Below are 24356 nucleotides of genomic sequence, written 5' to 3'. Positions count from 1 at the left end.
GGCAACAACTTCAAGTTTTGTTCCTTGCGTAGTTACAATATCATAAACAGGCTCTGGTGTCTTTTTTGCTTTTGAAAAGAGCATTACCTTGGTTTTATCCACATTTAAAAGAAGCTTTAATTCAGAGAGCGGAGTCTGAATAGTGTTAAAAACAGCCTGTAATTTAACAACAGCCTCTTTAATGGAGGGACCTGCACAATACATTACAGTATTACTGGCTTTTAATGTGTGATTGTTTTTGTATTATTTGACTTTAACTTTAACTATATATTTATTTGTTGTTCCTTCCTTTTCTTTTTCCTTCACTATATCTGTAAAGCGTCTTTGAGCACTGTAAAAGCGCTAACAAATTAAATCTATTATTATTATTATTATTATTATTATCATCCGCATAAAAATGTAAAGTAGCTTCATCCACATTATCACCTAAACTGTTAATATATATGGAGAATAAAAGTGGTCCTAAAACAGAACCTTGTGGTACACCATTAGAAATGTTTAACCACTCAGAAGACAAAATGAACACATTGGGACCTTTCAGAGAGGTAGTTCACAAACCACCCCACTGCAAGGCTGGATATGCCAATACTGAGTAGCCTCTGCTTTACAATGCGATGATCAACGGTGTCAAACGCTTTGGAAAGGTCAATAAACAGAGCTGCACAACTCTGCTTATTATCTAAAATAGTAGTAATGTCATTTACCACTTTCATTGTCGCAGTGATGGTGCTGTGTTTCTTTCTGAATCCTGACTGATGTTTAGACAGGATGTCATTTGTACATAAAAACTCCTTTACCTGTTCACTCACAAGTCGTTCGAGCACCTTAGCCAGAACTGACAATTTAGAGATTGGCCTATAGTTATTTAAAATAGTTGCCTCCCCTCCTTTCAGTAAAGGCAAGACATAAGCAGACTTCCATACTTTTGGAATTGTATTTGTGCTGAGGGAGAGGTTAAAAAGAGAAGTAAGAGGTGGAGCAATACAATCTGCAGCTATCTTTAAAAAGAAAGGTTCTAAGTTGTCCGGGCCAGCCGGTTTCCTAGGATCTAGCTTAGATAAGGCTTCATGAACAACATTGACAGTAAAAAGAGTCAAACTGAAAGGGCTTTCCAGACCACGTTGTTCAGAGTCACGGATTGGGGTGTTCACAGAAGCAGAGTTAGTCACAGAATCAAACATAGAACCGCAGGACACAAAATGCTCATTAAAGCAATTTAGCATAGTAGCCCTGTCCGATATAGTGAGCCTTGCTTAACCTCAGATTTGAGACGTGGATCACAGGGTATCCTTCAAATATGTGTTATATCTGAACAACAAAGTGGTCAAAAAACGTTTTATTCATTTATTGGAAACATTTTCATGATCGCTTTTTTCGTTTATACATTTTAAGAATGGCGTTTATCTTTTTTGAGAATGAGTTCTTATTTTATTTAATGTATTTGGGTCTACAAAAGATGATACAAATGTTTGTGTCAGTAAATGTGCACTAACAGAGGCGGGGGTGTTTGTGGAAATAACGGGGACAGAGCTGCTGCCAGACGAACAGCTGTGCGGCGTTATCACAAACGGACGTCGCTTCACGTGACGCTCCGGAGGAAAGGACGTCCCATTGCTCTTAAAACTAATTTCCCTGCTTCTCGTGGTTTCCTTGCGTCTCTCCATGCTTCCCTGGTGGGAGGGACTAGTCGCAGGGAAACGACGCAAGTGAGGGACGCAAGGATTCCATTTAATCGACCTGAGAAGGACCCCTGGTGTACAACGGAATTGTGCCACAACTTCCGGTGGAGTTCTACGCACTTGCTCCACTAGTGCCCACCCCTCCCATCAACGTTAAATACCACACCCCCACAGACACCCCACAGACACCCCACAGACACCCCCCCCACCCCCCGTCGACGTTCACGAAACAGAGGGGCTGAACACATAACTTTGCGTGGGCAGCCCTGAGTACCACTCCTGGTACTCATTTGAGTAACTCACTAAGAAAGTGATGTGCTCCCCTGCTAATAGAGGTTAACATATCTAGTACGGAAACATTCATTTACTACAGTAAGTAATCAGCCCACCTATTTCATGGGGGTAGTGGACTTTTTCAAACTCCCACGACCCGAGTTTGAAAAAGTGTTCCTCCTGTCTTCTGGTGGGTTAACGCCATATAACATTTTCAACCAGCCTTGTATCATTGCAAGTTGGGTGGCTCCCTCGTCTGCAAATGATTGGAAATGAAAAGTTTAATTCTAATAACCCCTTTTGATATACCTATTCTATGCTTAACTCATGTGCAAGTATAGTGTACGTTTCTTAAAATTGTACATATCTTTATTTAAGGGCCTTTTCCAAGCTGTGTTGATGTGATGCAAGGCATTCATTTGATTTATTAATCAACACATCATATCATGTAACATCATTTTGTTTTTATTGACACCCCTTGTAAGGACAGGTGTGTGTTGCTAGTATGCAAAACAATTTCAAAATTCTAGTATGTGTCAGTTTATAATCTAGATTCTAGAATATGAGTATAATCCAAAAATCCAAGTGAATGAGCTTTCCATTAGCTACAAATAGCCGACTTGAGCAAGAAATCTGCTGATGGTGTTTATATATTAGCAGAAGGAAGAGTTGACTTTTTTTATATGTCATGAGGTGTTCACTTCCGGAGTGGCGGACATCAAACACATCTAAGAGCTTTCGGCGGGCATCAAACACACCTAAGAGCTTTTTCAAATGTATTCACTGTCAGATATGTTTTAGCCCAGGTCTGATAGAGAGGCTGCTTTACGACACGCTGAAGTGCAGAGCAGAGAGCTTTTCTTCAAACTGACACGCCACGTTGTCAGTCAAACTCTCAAAGTTTGTTGGAGAAAGATTTAATCCTGAGTCATGGCTTACATGCTAGGGATAAACAAGCATGAAAGCGCAAAGAGAATCATTAATTAAACATATACAAGAATAATAAACCAAGACAAAATTGTGTTGTGGATGAGGCTGTGAAATAACTCATCCTTAACCAAGCTGCACAATCTTACAAGCATTAAGTGTTATATTTATTCTAAAAGTCATAAGAACTTTATTTTTCGACTGCAGTGGTAGCTGTGTGTAAAACCAATGGCAGAAATATTATGTCTTGATTTGATGACACATTTTTGATGAACAATTTCCTTTCAATGCTAACCTTGGTAAAAAATACATTAGAGTTACTGTGAATGCTTCAAAAGAAAAGCCACCGCATGCTTTGAATGATTTTAATGTGAAGCAGCAGCAGTTACAATGTATGGTTTGCATTTGTAGTAAACTGAAGGTATACAATAAGATACAATAACAACAAACTGTAATGCAGGATTCATTCATGCATAATTTCTTGGGAATCCCTTGTGCGTAGGAAGGCAATTTGAATCAAGCATGGTAATGATAGTCACCGCCACTCACAATGGAAACTACAACATTGACGGGTAATTACGGCACTCTAATATTGTACATTGAGTGGCTGTTGCCGGAAATTGTCGACCATAATGGAGCGTAATTTCATGGAAAAACTAAATGATAAAGATAAGGTTCAAACATATTTCTGCAAGTGGAATGACATTAGTGTTACATTTGAGGTACAGTGTTTAAATGTTTCAATAGCTAGAATCAAGGCAGAGCGAGAAAAATAAATCCAAATACACATTTCATTTATATAGCCCACTTACAATACAGTGAAATCTCATAAAGGGTGCACTGATGCATTACAGATACAGATACTGATATCCTACCGACACTGACTCATATAGCTGGATAACGTATTGGTGACAATGTGGCCAATCAGGGATCAGATTTCATAAAAAAACAACAACTACCAGCTGATATTTAAGTATTTATGTACTACGTGTTGTTTCACAAAGTTAGAAAAGCAATATATGAGTCAAGTCTGATGTTGCATTACACATCTTATAATAACCACTGGTATTGTATGTATTGTAGATTTCAGTATAGGTTAAACAAAACTCTGATTTAGGCATCCCTACACCCGAGCAAAACAAAGGCTGGATCATTTACATTTCTTTTTTTTTCTAATAATAAGAGATATACCAATACAGCTCTATACGGAGTCACATCTTGACACAGTATTGATTCTTAGTGTATTATTATAACACATAGGTGATATCAGCAAACATGTGAGTGCATGTGTTGAAGTGTATGTCAATGCAGGCTGCGTTTCCTTTTAAAAAGCCAAAAATATGTTTGTGTTTCTGCACTACAGTACATGTTGATCAACTAAAACGCAAGTTGTTGTTGCAGATAGAGAAACTGTAGGAACTTGAGCACGTTTTAAAGATGTTCTACTTATATTAGAAATGCTGAACAAAGAAAAAGACAGAAATTAATGTTTGAAGATGTGTTATTTTGTCAAACTGCTTCACAGCCTTGCTGAACTGACCACTGAAGCACGACACATGTCATCTTTACACTGACCAACGCTGCCTCTTTTGGCATTCACCAGGATAGATTATTTTTGAGTCCAGGATTAGGTTTAATCTCTCTCTGGGAATCGGGCCCATGAACATGACATTAAAGCGCTGTGTGCTAATATAAGTCCTGGGTCGATGAAGCCTAAATCCTGCATATATGAAGGTGAGGTATACAGCCAGGATTCAGGCACAATACCTCCCTGGCTGTTCCCATATCTCAACTCAGTACAGTGTTATGGACAGTGGAGTGTGGCAAAGGTTCAAGTAAAACACATCATGCATTATTTAGGAGGCCTTTGTACCTCACTTCGTCTGTCATGGATTTCTTTTGTTTGTGTATACTGTATTTGTGCGTGTATATTGAGTGCAAGAGAGTGAGGAAGAGCTTTTGTTCTTTCTTCAGACAGAGAAGATTGTGTTTGCATTTGCTTTGACAGAGGCTTTCAGCGTGCACGTGCTGAAACGCCTCTCTGTTTCCTCTCTGTGCATTGTGTTGGCTCGGGACAGATTGTTCATGCCAAGGCTTCTGAGTGTGCTGCAATGATAATGGGCCAAGGTCAGGAGTGTCAGCCGGAGAGATGAGAATTGGTTATTTTTAAGAGAGCAGCATGGCTCCCCTGGCTGCTTTTAAATGTTAACACTACAGTGAAACATTGCAGTGAACCCTGCTCTCAGCTGCACTCAGCCTCATCCAAAACAGACTGCATCGCCTTTTCACACAAAGCTGAAACGAGTACGGTAAGAGCCTGCTGATGTTGTGGTAGATAAATAACCAAGTGCCTATTCCAACTCTTTGAATTCAATACTGGACTGAAATACAGAAATAGGTTTTCAGGATCAATGCAAGAATATTCTTTCCTCAGTTTTCTTTTCAGTACATCAAATACTGAACTCGGAATTCAATGTTATTGTGTCCTATTAGAGACCTGTATATGGCTATGATAAATAACCTTGTTTAAAGTATGACCTCCTTCCTATGCAAAGCATTAGCATGCAAATTGAATTCCGTCAAATTATCCAAGTATATAGAGATTGAGAAGACAGCAAGCCCAATACGCTGAGGGCAAGCTTTCCACACATTGTGAAATCTTCAACACACAGAAGGAACTTGATATGCAGCACATCTATAACAAAACCCATCTCATTATACTGAACAGTGTGTCCACACTCCACACGCTTATTTTAAAGTGAAATATAAAAAGGATGCGTTATCGATTTTTTGTCAAATCTCACTTGTTGTCTTGCATCGTCTGTTTTCCTTCATCTACCTGTTTATGAATACTTTTGATTTTATAACGGGAATTTAAGAGAGATTTCTGCCCGCTGTTCTCTTTAAGCCACCTTATGGAGTTGTTACCACGGTAAACACCAAACACATTGAGTGTATTTCCTTTTGCCTAAAACCTTTGCCTTTTCTTGGAAACCTGCATTTTTGATGCAGGTTTAATAGCTTGTCTTTTTCTCCCCTGCCTTTGTCGTCTTAATGCTGCAGTCTTTGTGATATGTCCCGTATCCATAAGGACTAGCAATACGAGGACCTTCACAAAACCAAAGCTGGTAATTGTTGTTACGGGTTGTTGGTTTATCAGCACACCACCTAACTTTTATTACCTCATTAGGCCACATTACTTTACATTTAACAATGTAACAGTGGAGTTCCCTCCGTTCTGTTGATTGATTTGTCGTAGGCCTACTAAAAGATCAGTCATTCCACCTGTGTTTATATGGCCTGTGGGATAACCGTTTCGTCCCACAGGCCATAAGACTAGTAAACACCTGAACTCTGTAAAGCATTCATCTGTTTGCATCTTGCAAATTATCTATCTATATATCATCTTCCATTTACTTGTATATAGACTCTTCTTGCACTATTTCTATTTTATTAGTATTTACATTTTCGATGTTTTAGCCTATCAAAACCTCTGAAAAAAGAAATGTGTCTCTCAGAATCGAAAAAGAAAAACACAAAAGCATTGTACACAATTTAAATCAAGTAATGTTGTGTAATTAACTAGGATAAACTGAGTACTGCAGATATCACTGTTAAATCATTTGATCATTGGTTTTATTATGAAAACGTCGAGACCGGAAATACTGTTTTAACCCATAACTTTACATGGAGGCTGCCGCATACCTCAAATCATCTTCGTAATATCTATCAAACTATAGATCCTACATATTGACTGGACGTGGATTCTAAAAGTACAATATGCACTTCTCGCTAGAAAATTAATCAAAAAGCATTTTAATAAACGACCCTCTGTAACGTTTGCATTCAACGGGAGCGCTAGAGGCTGAAAACTTTAAAACGTAATTATAGGTCGTATTAAGCGCTTGAACAAACTACATATTTGGTCGTAATTAGGGCTTGAACAATCGACCCATTTGGTCGTATGAGTTGGAGGACTTGTTGTTCCAGATTTATCATTTAGGAGATCATCCTTTCCATCTTATCAGCCATACACAGAGGACCACATGAACTCATCTGAAACGCAGCTTTTCAGTTGGCCCAGCAGAAATCCAGTGTATGCCTCATGTGTTCGCAGCATATTTAGCTGTGATTTTGCCCGGGCTGCCCAGCTGCACATTAAGGCCGCAATAAGGACAGCAAGCTTTGGGGAGTTAGAGCGGTTAGTGTGATCAGCAGAGTAGAGATGCAGCGGGACAGGGGGAAGCAGATGTTTGTGGCCTGGCTACATCTGCTACAGTCACTCCCGCCAGACAGGGAAGTTCTGGATGATAGGGGGACGATTTGGAGGGTAAAAAAAGAAAGGAAAGGGTAGAAAGAGAGCTAAATGGCAGAGAAATGTTACCATGAAAAGGTTGATGGAGTGATAGATGAAGAAATAGATGGAAAGAAAGCCTCTGTTGAGTAAAAGGAGAGAGGAATGAAAAGGTGTTTGAAGATGGATGGATGACCAGACAAATAGCTGTGTTGTCACTTAGAGTAGATGTGTGAAGTGGAGGGTAAAGGACGAGGGGACACTCAGAGAAACAAACAGGTGGTACAAAAATGCAAGTCATATCATTCTTGTAATGTTTTAAAAAATGAATGAAAGTGTGTATGGCGATGACGGGGAACCTGGGATTTACGGGAGAGAAGAGACAGGTTAAAAGATAGATGAAATAATGGATTGATAGATGTGTCGACAGCTGAGGATTGTCAGCGTGAAGCTGTTCACATTCAGATAAGGTCTTCAAAAGGAATAACAGAAGAGCTGATGAAATTCAGCTACAGAGGGGAAAATAGGATGCCTTCTGTAACAGAATGCCGAGTGAGGGAGAGAGAAAGAGAGAAGATTGATGCATAAATGAAAAGATAAGTCCACGCATGCCTCAAACTCTCCTCCAGATATGTCACACTGGTTTTCGGTTGCTTGCCTCATATTTACCCGAAAGTAGATTTCTTTTTTTGGGAAGAACCCTTCTATCAGAAAGAATTTAAATGCACTCACTGCTGTAAATAATGAGCAATGATATACTGCATCTTCATGGGATGGGTGTGATAGGCGGAGTGATAGGATGGCAGGGTAATAGGATTCTAAATCCATGGATGGGGATTTTTGTGCACTCTGTTCACAGTGGAATAACCTTGGGACAGACACCCCCCTCCTGTGTTACAATTTGACTGACGGGAGTGATCTGAGGAAGCCATTGAAGTGTGTGTTCTGTGCTCCGAGAGGGAATAATGGAAAGCAGAAGTGTTGGCCCAACCCTAAATGTTCACATTGTTCAATCCCTACTTAATCCTTGTCTACAGCCCGGCTTCTGCGATAGTCTGCAGAAATATTGACTTAAGACCTGTAGCATCACCGAGGGACAGATTGAGTTCTGAGGTTTGCTACCATACCCATACAATACAAATCTGACGAGCAGGGTCGAGCCTTGGTGAAGTTGGGATTGGATTGGTGCTTTCAATTAAAGCTTAGAAACATGCATCTCTTCAAGTGTTTGAACCCCAGATAAGACAATATCCATTAATAGTAGGCTACCACCGGGGCAATCAATCAACTAGTTTAGTGAAACACATTATTGATTAATGGTGATTAATTGATTAATTAATTAGATTAATTGGAGATCCTTCAATTGACATCTGCCTTTTCTTGATTAATTCTATGGTGAAACTGAGCGCAAACCTTCATCATGAAGCCCTCGAAAACCAGAAACATTTTGCATTTGTTCCTCTTATTAATGCATTGTGCAAAAACATTTAGAAAATATATTAACACAATTTCCACTAAATCTGCATAGGAAAATGTAAATGAATCTTGGTTCCCACACACTCCACACACACTCATGTATCAGGAGTTATTCAAATCAAGATCAACAACAGGTTGAGCTAATTCCCCAGTCAGTTGTCATGAGAAATCTGCAGAACAATGTAGTGCTACGTTATGAAATCATCGAAAGTACAACACATGATGAAGTATTGCATTAATGTTAGTTTCTTGTATTCATTTGAGGAACCTTTTATGTCTCTATATTGCATATTTGATAATAATTATTTACAATTTGACCAGAGACTTTCTCTGGCCATGACTCCTAACTTCAAGGGGGACAACTAGTGTTTTTTTGTATGGTGAGAAAAACAGATACAAAAATACCTTTTTATTGAAAGTAAATCTCATGTTTTGGATTTTATGAGGACCATTTTTCAAGATCGTTTATTGCCCAATCGTAGCTTCAATTCCATCCCCCACAACCGCAGTCCCTACTTCTTTTCAATTGAAGCTTGAAACCCACCCCCCAAGGCGTTGAACAGGTAGTAGAAGTAAAGATCAGCGTGGATATGGAAGGGGGGGGGGGTGGCTGGTAATGTCTGGCTGCTTTATGGGGTGTCCTGGCTGTGAGTGATAGCCTTGCTCTCGTTATCTGTCGATTGGGGTAATTGCTGTTTGTCGGAGTCTGGCTGACGGATGGTGATGCAATCTGCCCAGCGTTGGAAGGGGAGGATGGGGGAGGCTTTACTCTCACCACTCTCCACAAGTGTCTTCACAAGGATGCATGCTGTGTGTAACAATATGTATTTGAATTCAAGTGTGTTTTGAACGAATACATTCGTGGTTGTGTGCTTCTTTGTCTTTGTTGTATATCTTATATTGTATATAAGGTTTCTCAGTGCTCACTCTTATGCATGTAGTTAATTGCAATTCATGTGTGTGTATTAAGAAGAAAGTATATTTGAACATGTGTGAAAGTCAACAGTGTTTGCATAAACGTTTAAGATGCATTAGCCATAATTCATTGGTGCCTAATGGGTTGCGATTGCTCAATCTCTGTGCTGCAGACCTCCGCTGCTGTAGAATGTGATCGTGCATATCAATTCAGGGTCTCCTCCCCGTAAACACACACTGTTCCCGCTCCAATGACAATACACCCAATTCTGTGGCACCCAAGTGACCACAAATTACATCACTAATGAATATCCTGCATTACTGGGCACATGCCAATTAATGGAGGGAAACAACAAATATGACAAGTAACTTTTTGCCAGCAACATTTTTCCACCGTGCGCTAATTTGGACGGCACTTTCTGTTTTGAGCAGCTTCCATTTTGGACCAGCTGTCTTGTAGCAAGTGCTGTCCATGTCGGTGGTTACAGCCTGCTTTCTGTCTGCCTCGCAGACATCCGGCTGAGTGACGGTGCATTTTGCAGAATGGAGGACGGGTGATTCATAGCGGCTCTCCGGACTACTTGATAATCATTCCATCTGGGGCGTGGGACAGGCGCTCTTGTCATTGGCACATCACTCATCGTTTGTTCTCTTCATACGGCCCTTTCTCCCTCCATCTCTCCATCCCAGAGGCCTTGGTCATGACCCTCCACCCTGCGGGGGAGGTTGTAATGCTGGACCTGTGTGACACGGTAGACCCCCGCTGCCCCCCCCCCCCCACCATGCACCGCCCCGCTCCTGCAGCCTGCCACCGCCACTCGCCTCGCGTTTGATTTAATACCAGCCTAAGTGTGAATAAATTCCTGTCACAGCCCATTAAGGAGGCCTTGGAGATATCTGGCCTGTTATTAATTCTCCACAGCTCCTCTCTTTCTCTCCCCTCTTTTGGTTACTATCTCTCTCACTCTGCTGCTGCTCCCTCTCCCATGCCCCCTCACCAACCTCCTCCTCCTCCCCTCCCTCCCTCACCGCACACTGCCTTGCTTTTTTTTAATACCCCGTTAATTACCCCGTCTGTCCTCTTTACTCAAATGAGAAAGAGAGAAATGAAAAGCAGGGAGATGTTTGTCATTTCAAATAGAGAAACGCTTTCCACTGTCCGGCTCTCCTCTCCTCCGCAGACCTGTGCGTCTGTGTGTGTAATGAATTCCAGTGGCACTTGCGGTTAGTTTTATCTGAAGAGCAGGCGGAGAGTCTGCCGAGGCCTGGTGATAAACAAAGCACCCTCCTAACTGTAATAAGAGCGGGAGAGAGGGATGCAGCTTGGTTGGTCCGTCTCTTTCCATCTCTCTTGCTTTGCTCCCTGATTCCCTGCCTCCCTTCTTTCCGCTGTTTCTCTTCTCTTTTTGTTTCTCTTTCCACTCCCACAGACGACACGCCCCTGCTGTGCTCCACTTCCTCTCCATTTCTGTCTCCCTCTTTCCCTTCCCATCTTCCACCGCTATGTTCAGGCTCCAGAATTAGTAGTCTGTGCACAGCAGGTGTCTGTACCTCTGTCTTATTAGCAGCCTCATATGTGGCCCATTAGAGGCTCCCTCAATGCCAAGGGCTTTTTAATTGTTTTGCAGGAGTCAGAGGGGCAGTGTAGCCGCAAAGCTCTTGCGGAGGAGGAATCGGAGCGGTTTCTTTTGTGGACAATACGTGTTTTCCTAGTATTTTGCTGCATTTAGTGTCAAGTGCAACCCCAATTATCTCTGCTTTGTGTTACAGTGTTTAAGGGCTATGTAAGCAATTAGTTTTTCTAAACCACTGTCTGACTGCAGTGTTGTTTAAGACTATTGTTTACATGAACACTTGAAGTAGATTGGAGATTGTATTTTGCTTAGGCTGTATTGTGTACAGCATTTGCCAGTTGAGTACCTGTGTAAGTAAAAGGCACATGCAGGTACGTTTTTATATTTTCTAAAGCTTTTGAGACTGCTGTTGTAAAATAAATTAAATGTAGGAGGCGGAATTGTACATACAACAAACAGAGGTAAGTTCACTTAAAAGACCAAAGGTTCAAGCAGAGAAAGATGTTTTTAATTTGGTTTTAAAGGAGCCTACACTCGGAGCACTCTCAGGTCGGGCGTCCTCTGGGAACATAACGTTTTGCCTGGTTCAAAGTTTACACAATAAGTAAGCAACTGTAGGTTCACTTGTGTAAAGTTATTAATCTAGGCACTCATTGTCTTAAAATGGTCAATTCTAAAATGATTCAAGGATACAGAGCTTAATCATTCAGAAACACAAGTACATGTTAAAAAATGTGCTAAAATATAGAACGGCAGAAAATGACCAGCAACTATCCGATGAGATTGATATAGTAACGATGCAAAGGATTCTCTCAAGACATTGTGCAAGACAGGACCGAGGATATACAGAGGTTGGAGGGCCGAGTTAAGCATCCTGATGGAAATAAGTTAAGAAGCTTTTTTTAAGTCTCTTGTTTGCTCGAAAGAAAACACAAAAATGACAATAAATCACATATTGTAATTACGAGGAAATGTTCCTATTGGTGAAACGTTCTTGAGTAAGATTACCCTAAGTTCTAAATCAGTGTGCACAAACATGCAGAATCATGTTAGTAGACTCATCAGAATCCAACATGTATATGTCTTTCTTTATTTCATACACTTAATATTACTAATGTTTCCTACGTGGAGGTTAATGGCTGCAACATGGGAAGTTGCGTCGCAGTGGCATTTGATGTGGTGCCTCATCAAATGGTGAGATTGTGGCTTGGGGTGCCTGAAAGATACCTTGTCTGCCTCCTTACTTCCTAGTACAATCTGCAGTCCGGTCTACATATGAAGGAGGTCAGGGTCTCCAAGTCTCATCCACTGATGCAGTGGCAGGCAGACGTACATGCTAAACTTCGTATGCATCTACAGTGCCATCCATCCAAGGAATGAATTACATATATAGAGAGGAATTGTCAATGATTTTTTAAAATATAATTATTCTTGGTTTTTACACTCATTTTGACTGTCCAGAGAAAACAAACAAACCTCTATATTGGTGCAAAATCATCTCTCTGTGGTCTTCTTGGTCGAGTAAGAAAAACCCTAACCGTTTTTTACTGTGTCTTTTCATGAATGTCGGCTGGTAAAATGCATTCAAACTTCTCTGGAAAAGTTTGAGGATTTGGCTATGTGCGTCTTTTTAGAATTAGACTGAACATAATACATAGAACATTTGAGTTTAAAGTGTGTTTCCCCCCAGTTATATGTGACCACCATGCCACAAGAGGGAACTTAGCACGGTAGCTAACATGTATTAGTTTTGATTTCCAGAGGGTGGGTTTTAAGGCAGTCGTTTTGTTGCCTTGTTGAAACGGGGATTATGAAATAAACAACAAGCTTTTTGGTGTCCTCTGTTACGGAAGTGAATGGAGTGATAAAGTTCATTTGTTTAAAGAGTTTGTAGTCAGAGTTTGTGAAGATATGATTGAAGATCCTTTCTTCTTTTGACTTTTCTTTATGACGTGCTACAGAACTGGTCTCGCCTTGCCTGTGATGTGGGCACGTTACATCAGCCTGCCAGTGTGTTTTTGCTTCTTCAAACCCTGTCATCCCTTTTTTTGTTCTGCCTTTCTCTATTTAGTAAGGAAAGCGGCTTGCTCAGGTGTTGGCAGGAATATTTACATTTGAACTTGAGAAATAGCTTAGTGTGTAGGTGAAATATTAGGAACATGCCTGTTTCGACCTCAACTCTGTCTCACAGGAAATGAACAACATCTCCTGCGACTGGAATCACCTCTTTTATCTCTGTATAAATCTGCCTGCCTTTCTCTTTTTCCTTTTTACACCCCCTACTGCTACCTTCACTCTCAAAGCGAAGGTGGCAATTAGAGCCAATATTAATTTGTTTGAGAGGTGCCGTAAGGGGAGCTGATTTTAAGTTTGTGAGAGTGATTGCACTAATTTAACACATCACTGAGTCGCAAGATGCTTTTGACATCTGAAGAAATGTTGTTGGCACATTTAAATGCCAGGTTTTTTCAAACCCATAGAAAGTTTCCATTTCCAATTAGGAAAAACAACCTTGAAGTATCATGTTTACTTATGCCTCATTTCCACTGCATGGTTCAGCTCTATGCTATTGACAATTCCCTCTGACCAATCAGTGGTCTGCATTATTTTCAATTCAGCTTTTAACGACTCTGCTTGCTTGGAACCTTGACTGAAGTGTTACCAAGAAGAACAGGTACAACTTTTGCAAATCAAAAAATAATTCCAGATGAGCCAAGTTGGTTTACGCTCTGCCGTACCTTGCAGTGGAAATGCGTTTGAGACGAGGTGTTCAGCTTGGCCTCAGAGGATTTAAGCTCCTGACAGACATCTAACAGAGATGAAAGAGAGACTTGCGGTCCGCTGCGAGATTGAGACGGCGGGGCATCACTCTGATAATTTCGGCTTCAAGCTTTCATCATCTTCTCCAGTATACAAATCCCTCACAGGATAGCCATCACTCTCTGCAGCTACCTTCACAATGCAGTCTGCTTGGGACTATTTCCCTACTCTGAATTCATATTTAACTGTTAAAAAAAACTATAATATTTCCATTACCTGGAAAGTTTAGTGTTAAGTATTGACTGTGTTTTTATTATTTCTGTCACTTTCTATGTAGATCTCTCTGAAAAATTGCAGGGTATTTTCTAATAAATATGTATTTTTTGAGTTTTTCTTTTACTTTCACATATTAATATGGTTCTATTTCCAAAAGTCACATTTGTCATATCGTATTTGTTTGGCTCTACCTGCTGCAACCAGGGCTTTGACTGTCTGTTGGTTTGTCTCGGAATAGTTGATCGTTTATATGCAGTCAACACATCAGAAACCCAGAAGGTTGTGATTTGAATGTTATTCTCCTTATCAGTCTGCAAGCTGCTGTAGCTAATCTGCTTCTGTGTACAAATGAACCGGTTTGCTCTCCTGAACCACGTATGAACTGAGATATACACACGCACAAGAGCGTACTGTATGTTCTGATGGCTGCAAAAAGATAATTACTGCAAAATGTGACTTCTGCAGAGAAATAGACATTTTTACTTCATTATGTCCTTTAGTGCATTCTTTGGATTTTGATCTGATTCTGCTGACGGGTACGTCGCTTGCATGGCTGCCCATCATTGGTTCAAAGCAACAGCACTCCAACCTTCTTGCCCCTCATTTATTATCACTGGGAACCAAATCACAAAGGAAAACACAATCGATGGGGCTACCTGGCAGAGACTCAAGTGCTTAGGAGGGAGCGAGGGGGCGCCTAGCCTCACATACCTCTAAAAGGCTAAATCGATTGCAACCGTTCTGCAACAGTCGGCTGACACTGCAGGCTTTCCACCTCGATGCTGAGGACGTACTGGAGAGGACCCCCGTTATGCAAGGATGACAACATGGCTATTGTATTCCTGCCACCCCTGGAAGAGAAGGCTTTTATCTGCCTTCCAAATCCCTTTAAAGGGCTTCATTCCCCCAGGAAAGCCCATGCCAAACACAGAACACACTTGCACTTAAACCTTCCCGTTGAGAAAAAGCCATAAAGTTTATAAAGTCAATTAAGGCTTTTTTAACTGATGGCAGGCAGATTAAAGCTGCGTGGCTTGGCTCCCCGTGCAAACTGTCAGATGGTAAACCAGGGCCCACTTAGAGTCACAGGGTCCCCCAGGCAGGGCACACCGCAGTAAGCAGCTTACTTACCCCCAACTCACTTCTGCTTTTCCCTCAGAATGGGCAATGTGTTTTCCGTCAAGACATTTCCCTTTGGTCCGAGCACTTTGAGTACACATGCGTCATACTAGAGTTCGATCTGGGAGCATTCAGGATTAACTTGACCGTGATATAAAAATCACATTTATTGATACAAATAAATGGCAACAGATATTTAACGTAGCATGTATAGACACGTGTGTTTATGTATAACCTTGGTCCCCGTTTGCCTCATTTAGTGTGTTCCAAATAATCCTAAATAAACCTAAAGTATTTTCCATAGTGTAAAACATTTAAGGAAAGGACATGAAATAGCCCAGGTCTATGATTCTGATTCAGAATATATGTATTGTATGGACATGGATGCAGTAGTTTCAGAGGTTAATTCATAATTATCATGCACTGATGTTTTTGTGCTGTCTTTTTTGTCAGCAGGATCACAGAAAAACTACTCGCCTATTTTCCATGGAACTTGTTGTAAGGGTGTTTCATGAGTGAAGGCAAATCACTGGGAAGATTCATCATTATCGTTCACTTACGGAAACAGGCTCCTGCTCTCTTCAAGTGCCCTTCTACTGGAGTATTAGTTGTCTTAGCTCTTACTGAAGACACACTCATTACTACAAATGTTATCCCCTTGAGTTTGGTTTGTTCTAATTCTTCTGCCTAATGGGGAGTTTCATTTCCCTTGAGGATATTTTTCAATGTTTGCATAATTTACAGGGTCGTTGGTTTCTTGAAAGGCACCTTTCCACATAGTTGAGGCTTCTCTCCAAGTTCTTTGTCTCACTTTATTATAAACCATATCATTAAAAGGGATTTGATTGCATGCGTTTCTGCTCACTCGATCTTACTATCTGAGGACAGCAGGAGCTGTTCGCTTCAGCCTCTGTGTGGATGATGATGATGATGATGATGATGATGATGATGGAGGTTTCAACCTGCCCCATCTCTGGCAGTGATGAGATATGAAGGTGATATAGGAGATGCAGTTACATGTCTTCCTCTCCATTAGGGACGGGCCATGTAGTGTTTTATCACGTCCTTCTCAAGCACTCATCCATCTCCAAGTAGCAAAAATGCAAAAATGTCTTATTTTAACATAATGGACGGTAGATAAATATTTAAGCAGTCCTTCCTCCCTTTGTCGTGAGTGCCCCCGCAGACTTATTGCTTTTGGTGGATGTTTCATTGACTATGATAAAGTAAATCCACATTCTAAAAGCTTTAAGCGACGGTATCTTTATTTGTTGGATAGATTATGGATATAATATTAGATGAGGGATTTATTTGATGCAGAGCATACAAATCCAGATATTGTACCATCTTAGAAACATATCCAAAATGTAACCATCTTCTGGAACCCCTCTCCTCTCCTCTCCTCCCCTCCCTCCCCTCTCCTCTCCTCTCCTCTCCTCTCCTCCTTACTCACAGACTCTAACTCATGTAATTTCCAGACATCCGTCGGATCTGTTTTGTTTCCCCATCCTCCTCTTCCACATCTTCTCTACTCGCTACTCTTCCTCTTTTTGCCCCTTGTCTCCCAGCCTCTCCTCCCTCCTTTCATCTATTTGCTTCCCATTTGATTTGTCTTGCTCATCCTCTACTCTGCTCTCTTTTCATGTCCTCACCTCTCCTCTACTCCACCTAATCTCCTCTGTATTCACTCATTTCCTTCCCCTTGTCTCCTCTCCTCTCCATAATCCTTTCTCTTAACTCACAGACACTTACACTTGTAATTCCCAGACAGATCCGTCGGAGTCAAAGCTGCGATTTGAGTTTCAAGTGACAGGGCGGATTAGCAGAGGAATCCTGAGCGAAGACGTGCCTTCGCCACTTGCTATATTTCTCCCTCTCTCCTCCTGCACATGTGTGTGTGTGTGTATATTTTAATCTGTAGTATAAGTTGTTTCTTCACGGCAATTATCTCAGAGCTCCTCATCAAAAAGCAGCGCTTAATTTGTTAACGTGCTCCTAAAGCATGGTGGTCATGATTTGTAATCGTATACGAACGGGTTAAATGCCCAAAAAGCATCTCATCTCATTCATATAATAATATAATTACAAGATTAGCTTCACTTTTCTATAATGTCTATTGGATCAAAAAAGAAAAACCTCCTCCCAAATCAGCTTTAAAACGTGGAGATAATGCTACAGAATTAATTAATATAGAGATGCCAATTATAAAGCTTGATAAGCCCGAAGACGCCCTCTTGTTTGTTGGCCTACATTTGATAAATCCCAAGTGATTACAGATAAGGATCTTGCGTTGTGTATCTAACGTGTCACCGAACAACATTTGAGCAGTATTGAAGACACAAAAATCCACTTAGTTTTTATTGAAAGCGTCTCTTTGATGCGAGTGTATGAATATATATTATGACTAATCGATTTCTAGTTGGGCAATGTCTTGTGTTGGCCCGAGCCAGGATCTATGTTGACTTGTCACACAGACACACAGCTGTGGTAAAGTTTCACCAGCGCAGAATTTTGATATAGTGATTTTGAGGAAATATTCAGCATTCCCCCCCCCCCCCCCCCCCCCCTCTTCTGTCTCCCCCCTTTTACTGAGGATAGCTTCTTTGATCTGATTTGGGGGAGTAAGGGAGAGAAGGGGCATGAAGGGATTCTGAGAGAGACGGAGCAGGATGGAGTAACATCCCATCATCCGTCTCTTTTGCCATTGTCCTGTTTTAAAGGCTTCAGCTAATGATGGAGCTGCTGTCCTCCGCTCCACTATGCACGATCCTTCTCTGTATAATCTTTTGTCGTTTTAGATCCAAACTGATGGTGTTGATGGTGCACAAAGCATCACACACTGTCAGGATAAAAGCTGCAGATACTAATAAAATGAAACTAATGTAGGTCAGTGCGACTCCAGTGACGCCATGTTCATTTTCTTTTAGAACATGTTTTTGATATGAATGATGGATGGAAAAATGACTGCTTCTCTGCCATGTCCATCAGGCTTAGCTGAAGTTACAGGGACTGCAATCGGATTTGTTTTAACCCCACCCCCCCCCCCAAGCCAAAATGTTTAATCTTTGCCAAAACTTGTCCTCTGCCCGATGTGCTGTTAGAGAGCTTCCTGCGGTTGAACACTGTCATGACCTTCTCTCTGTCGCTCTGAATGAGCACACATAAGGTGTTCCCACCTAGAAAACATGCAATGTTTAAAGGTTTGAGAAACTGGCCTAATCTAGACAGAACACATGCACTGCATCTTAGCTAATGTGAGCTAGCTGTAAATGTAACTCTCATAACATCCAGTTTCACAGTAAATGCTGACAGTTGATAATGTATTTATTGTCACACACTTACAGGAAGTGCTGTAGCATCACTAATTGGACTGAATTGATTAATTGATCAGAAAGACACGACTAATTATTTAAATACAGGTTATTTTTTTGGAGGATTTTTCCAATATTTTATCTTTTCAATAATGTTTGTAAAAATTGCCAAAATATTCATCAATAATACAAATTGTAATCGGTCTCTCTTGGCCAACACCAGTTCAGCGTATTATTGCTGCAAAACTGCGTCCGATAGATAAGAAATGGATAGAAACCAAACACTGAACAATGCCGACATAAAAACACATGTTCCTGTGTTTCCACTCACACACACATTTTGACTTCACAGACAGACCAGCACATCTGACCATAAACACTTGCGCAGCTGAACATTCTCCGACACACACGGACACATCGCTGCATCTCCTCCGTGCGTGCCAATCTCCATTTCCACTCCTTCTCGGGTCACTCTGCTTTTCCTCCGTCCTCCGCTAGTCCTCCGACGGCTGCCAGCATTTCCAGGTTCTGTGCAGCAGGAAGGCAGGCTGCCAGTCTGCAGGAGGCCTTCAGAGACAGGGGCTCAGACAGCGCTTCCTTGTTTACTTTCATGAGTTGTTGACTGGCCACCCTGCCGCGGCCGATTCGGTGTCAAAGCGTGTCAGAAGAGGCCTTCAGCGGATTGAAAAGGCATCAAAACATTATTGTGGGGCCGAGCCGCTGAGTGGCGTGCCAAGAAATGAAAAAGTACATCCGCTGGATTCCTCAAGAGGTGTTTGAAATCCTTGTTCTCCAGACAGAATTAAAACAATGTTACAGAGCTCCCTTTCTCTGCTTTGCTCTCAGTAGTATACCCTTGTCCCAAACATCGCCTTATATGTGTGAAGGATTAGAGTTAGGCTAATTATGAGGTTATGAATGGAAATATGTCTCCCCGAGGTTGCAGAACAATTTCTGTGGAAAAAAGCACTCTTGTTATTCATATATCAAGATATGCCAGCAAGCCTTTTATGATGAATGTGCCGTGAAGGCTTCGCTGCCTCCATACTCTCTTGTTTCCACTGTGAAACATTTGGAATTTCATGTGTGGTTTCAAAGAAAAGCTCAAAAAGATCTTCTGGATTCTGGAAGCAGTACATTTGGCCTTTGAAGCCATGAAACGCTAATATCTCTATGATTGCAGATTTTTAAATCCTGATGTCAAAAAGTTTTCCATTCAAAAAGAAAAATGAACACGTGTTGTATTCTTTGTTTAAAAAATGTTGACTGAAATGACAAAGGCTCATGGTATCACCTCGTTAATAAAGAGTGAATGACCGAGTTATTTCAAGAACTGCTCGTCAGGGTAATGAGGCATATCCCATGTAATACACACACATATGCACATGCACACAGGATTGAAGTGAAAGTCAAAGAGGGATTGGAAAGGGGGGGGGTGAGAGAGATTGTGAGGCAGCGAGACCCCCTGAGAGTTGAGTAGAGAGAGACTGGAAGGCCTCCAAATGTTCCACTCTGGAATATCTTCAAGGACAATCAGCTAAACAGTTGATATTAAGAGATCTGTGTGAAATCGATTACTCAAGGTGTTATCTGCGCTGCAAAAATGGCTGGTAATTAGTCACGGCTAAAGAAGTGTTACCGAGAGAGTGAGACAGATTTAATCTTAATAGATTTCACTGCACTGCAGATACAGTAGCTCCTGAATGAGTGAGCTCTTTGCTTCTCCCCCCCCCTCTCTCTGGCTATCCATCAGAAGAAGAAGCAGCTGAGTAAGTAGCTGTGATGTACTGCTGTTGCTAAATGTGCCTTCAGATGGAGATGTTTTGCCCGAGGTACTTGTTCAAAGGCAGCGTACATTTGGCAGCTCCTACCTGTTTTTATTCCGACCCTCCAGCAGCAGCAGAGCCATTACTTGTTTATGTATAAAGCTCGGGCATCGAGGCACTTCGGTCCGCCGCAACTGTTGACTTAGAGATCTTGGCGGCACATTCAGAGGCAATCAGCAGACAAAGCCTTCAGTGACTGACGGGAGAATGGCTTGTCTGCACCTCTGTGATGTACCTGATGTGTTAGCTTAGCGGTTAGCAGAGGCCAGGATTGATGCACTTAAGTAGGCTACTCGGTTCAATGAGCAGGTGGGACAACTTGGTTTATTGTATGTTGGACGAAGACATACACTGATGTGGCTTTCAAACGTCCATTAATCGTCACCATATACAAACTAAAGGGTAAGGCAGGCAGGTGTTATTTCAATGAGTCAATACATCCCATGAAAACACATTGTCTGCTTTTACTCATGTGGTTTGTCTATGGAACTCAACCCAGACACATTCATTCCTACTGAGGATGTAAAGGTTTAGATATGGGTAATATATATTAGCAGAGGTGGGGGAGAAGTACTCAGATCTTGTACTTAAAAGTAGAATGACAGCAGTGTAGGAATACTCTGTTACAAGTAAAAGTCCTGCTTTCAAAATGTTACTCAAGTAAAAGTACAAAAGGTAAAAGTACTCAAAGTTGTGGGCAAATGATATGTTTTGAGTGGTTAGTGTTAGTGTTATCACAGCTGGTAAAGGTGCAGCTAGTTTGAATGACTTTGTATACTGCAGGGTAGCGTCTCCAGGTGTAACTAAAGTCTGATTTAAGTGTTGATAATATTTCACATCATTTATCCAAATATGTGAAATAACTAAAGTAACTAAAGAAATGTAGTGGAGTAAAAGTACATAATTTACCCATGAATTGTAGTGGGGTAGAAGTACAAAGTAGCAACAAATGGAAAGTGTCTCAAAGATTGTAGTAGAGTACACTACATTTACTTATTCACTTCACTCCTCTGGATATCATTTAGTTTTTTGTCACATTAACAAGAAAGCTGTGGGTATGGAAATGTTGGTCTTTGGTCCAAATATGTCAACAACTATTTAATGGATTGCCGTCAAATTGAGTCCAGAAATGTATGATTTCCAGACCCTCACTTTTTATCCCACGCCAAGTCAAATATTTACCAATAATTTTACCACATGCTTTACGATCAAACTTGCCAAACTAATAGTCTTCCCATCAGCCTCACCTTTTTACGATAAATACAAAATGTGTGTTGGATGTGGAAAGTGTTTAACAACATACCTGCTATGTTAGCATCCAATGTGTTTCTCATGGGATTTTACGGCTGGGAAAAACCTCCCTGTTAATTTCCTCACGCTAACAGCAACAACAGCCTCAGTCATTAGGAACGATGTTACATCTGGAACCAGTTTTTTCATTAATATGGAGAAGTACATTATATTTTACAAGGACGTACAATAGTGCAGGAAGTGTGAAGTTTATGCTGCTAAAGTAGTGCTGTCAGAGAAAACCTTGTAAAGTGTAGCAGCTTAAACTTGGCTCCATTGGACTTTTCAATACCAGTATTACTACCGTACAGTATGTACAACATTCATAACCTGTAAGGCTTGAATTATTAGTTTTCTGCTGAATTGTAATTGCTTTGTTGTTTGTGGAAGGTATTTGTTGTGTTTGTGACCTTTCGTAAACCCGCTAGTTAGGGTCAGGGTTAGAAAAAGGCACTCTGACTTTCATGTAGATTTATGCGTCTCATATAAGTCTTTTTTTTGTCATTGGATCCACAGAAGCTGAAACAGAAGAACCAGCAGCTGAAGCAGATCATGGACCAACTGCGCAACCTCATCTGGGAGATCAACTCCATGCTGGCAGTCAGGAGCTGAGCCATAAACACACAGGCATACATTTACTACACCTAATGGTGCAGCGGTTTGGTCGTTGACTGGATGTGTAACAGGCTACCACATGCTGGCTGAGGCTGCACTTTACCGAAGAAATTGGGACTTTGGCAATATCAACCCGTTTCCTGAAGAAGACCTGAAACAATGGAAGGAAAGATTAGAGCGAGACACATGAAGACTGAGAGGAAGGTGTGGACGACGGCAGAAGATATTCTGTCTACCTCAATATCCTGTATTTTAATCAACAAAATGATAATCTGAAGAGTTGTTATATTATCTATTTGTAGCTACTAGCTCAGTAGAGGGTGTATGCCTTTAGAAATACATTGATATATTCTATTTCATCTTTTATCATAGTTTTAGAACTTTGTGAAGCCCTACATTAAGAAAAATGATTTTATATGGCCCCTAAAAACTTTAAAAAGAAGGAGAAACGCTATGGCAAAAATAGTCTAATTCTAACTTTATTGATCTGATTTTATTTGTTTGATCTGAATGTATGAGATATGTAAACTCATCTATGCTCTTCTCTGATTGGACATTTCAATACATGCCTTGTAAAGCATTCTGCTGAACTATAAATCTTCCTGTGATTTTTAAAAAAACTCAGCGCTGTTTTGTGATTTTTGTTCGCTGTTGTTTATCCCGTCTGTATTCATCCAGCATCTCAGTCACTCTTAGGAATACTGCTAAAAGATCATTTCTTATTACTATAATAATGTACCGGACGAGACCAGCTTTTCATTGCTCAATGGTGGACACATAATGTTTCAAAATGGTCTTAAACCAAGTCTGTAATGCATGTATGTTACACTTCTAGCATATCCCTCACTCCTAACACACTAAGTTAACATTTATCTTATGTGAGACACTTTTTTAGATTTCTGGTGTGTCATGATTTGAATTAAAACCTGTATTTTAAGACAGTCTTATTTCAATAGCTTCCGTGTCATGAAATTCTATCCATACTCAATACTATAACTATCCTGAACACATAAGACACCCCACCTTTTTTGGATATTAGTCACCCTTCTGTCTTACTGTATATGAATGTTTGTTTGAATGAAACACACTAACATTATACATAAAGCACAATTATTTTAACTGACACTCAAAGAGCAAAACATCGGCTCAAATCTCCAAAAACGTTTTCAGCTTTTCACAAAATTTGCAAATCAACATGGCACTTTTTGCAAACCACTGCACAAGTTTCTCCACGTAAAACACAGGAATCTGACATACAGTCACGTGTTAGCTGAACAAACAAAATCGCTGAGAGGCTGAGGCCGGGCCTGTTTGATATTGTGTGACACGCTACAAAAAAGTACTTGCTGAAATCAAAAACTCCGTTGTAAAATAATGTAGTTTAATGAAAACTGGGAGAATCAACTTATACTCCTTGGACATGTACATTGTTATATTAATCGAAGCAATCATTTTTAACTTGCGGTCAACAAAAAAGTACAACGGCCCTGTGTCACCCACACCTCACGCAGGTGAACAGGCTTATAATGAGTGCCGCCCATATCCATGTGACCCAAGCCAACCAATCACAAGTATCCTATATAAAAACATAAAGGATTACTAAACACGTTTCATGGCTCCTACACACCAGCCTCTAATTATTAGGTTAGTATACATAATAATTACTAACAATATTCAAATGGGAGACATGTGACAATTATAGCTTGGTAATCAAGTCCATACAGTTACAGTTCATGCGTGTAGTTTTCCTTCTTCTTTTCTGTATACGAGTCACAAGTCAGTTAGGCCAAAAGGTACCGAGGCTCAGTCAAAAATAATCCTTAGTGTCTTTTAAGTCTGTCAGTCGAAAAGAGTCAATACTGTGGAAAGGATGTCACTGATGTCGGATGTTCTTCTGTCTCTTCGTGCCGTTTCTGCATCTTCTCCACGATATTCTCGCTTTGATCGCCCCACTCCTTTTTTAATGAGGAGCGCAGCATGTCCTCGTCGTCTTTGACTCTGAAGCCTCGTCCAAATACCCC

At 40.8% G+C, this 24356-nt stretch overlaps 1 protein-coding gene across 1 annotated transcript in view; it reads left to right on the top strand.

The window, feature by feature from the left end:
• med30 (mediator complex subunit 30) overlaps positions 1-22959 on the top strand; it is a 33589-nt gene extending 10630 nt beyond the window's left edge. The window contains exon 5 of the mRNA XM_034094452.1: positions 22237-22959. Coding sequence (XP_033950343.1) covers positions 22237-22332 — 96 coding nt within the window. The 3' untranslated portion in view covers positions 22333-22959. The remainder of the gene's footprint in view (positions 1-22236) is intronic.
• Positions 22960-24356: the final 1397 nt, after the last annotated feature.

Source organism: Pseudochaenichthys georgianus, chromosome 11, assembly GCF_902827115.2.
Source record: "Pseudochaenichthys georgianus chromosome 11, fPseGeo1.2, whole genome shotgun sequence".
Taxonomy (NCBI): Eukaryota; Metazoa; Chordata; class Actinopteri; order Perciformes; family Channichthyidae; genus Pseudochaenichthys; species Pseudochaenichthys georgianus.
This window is presented reverse-complemented; position numbering and strand designations above follow the sequence as displayed.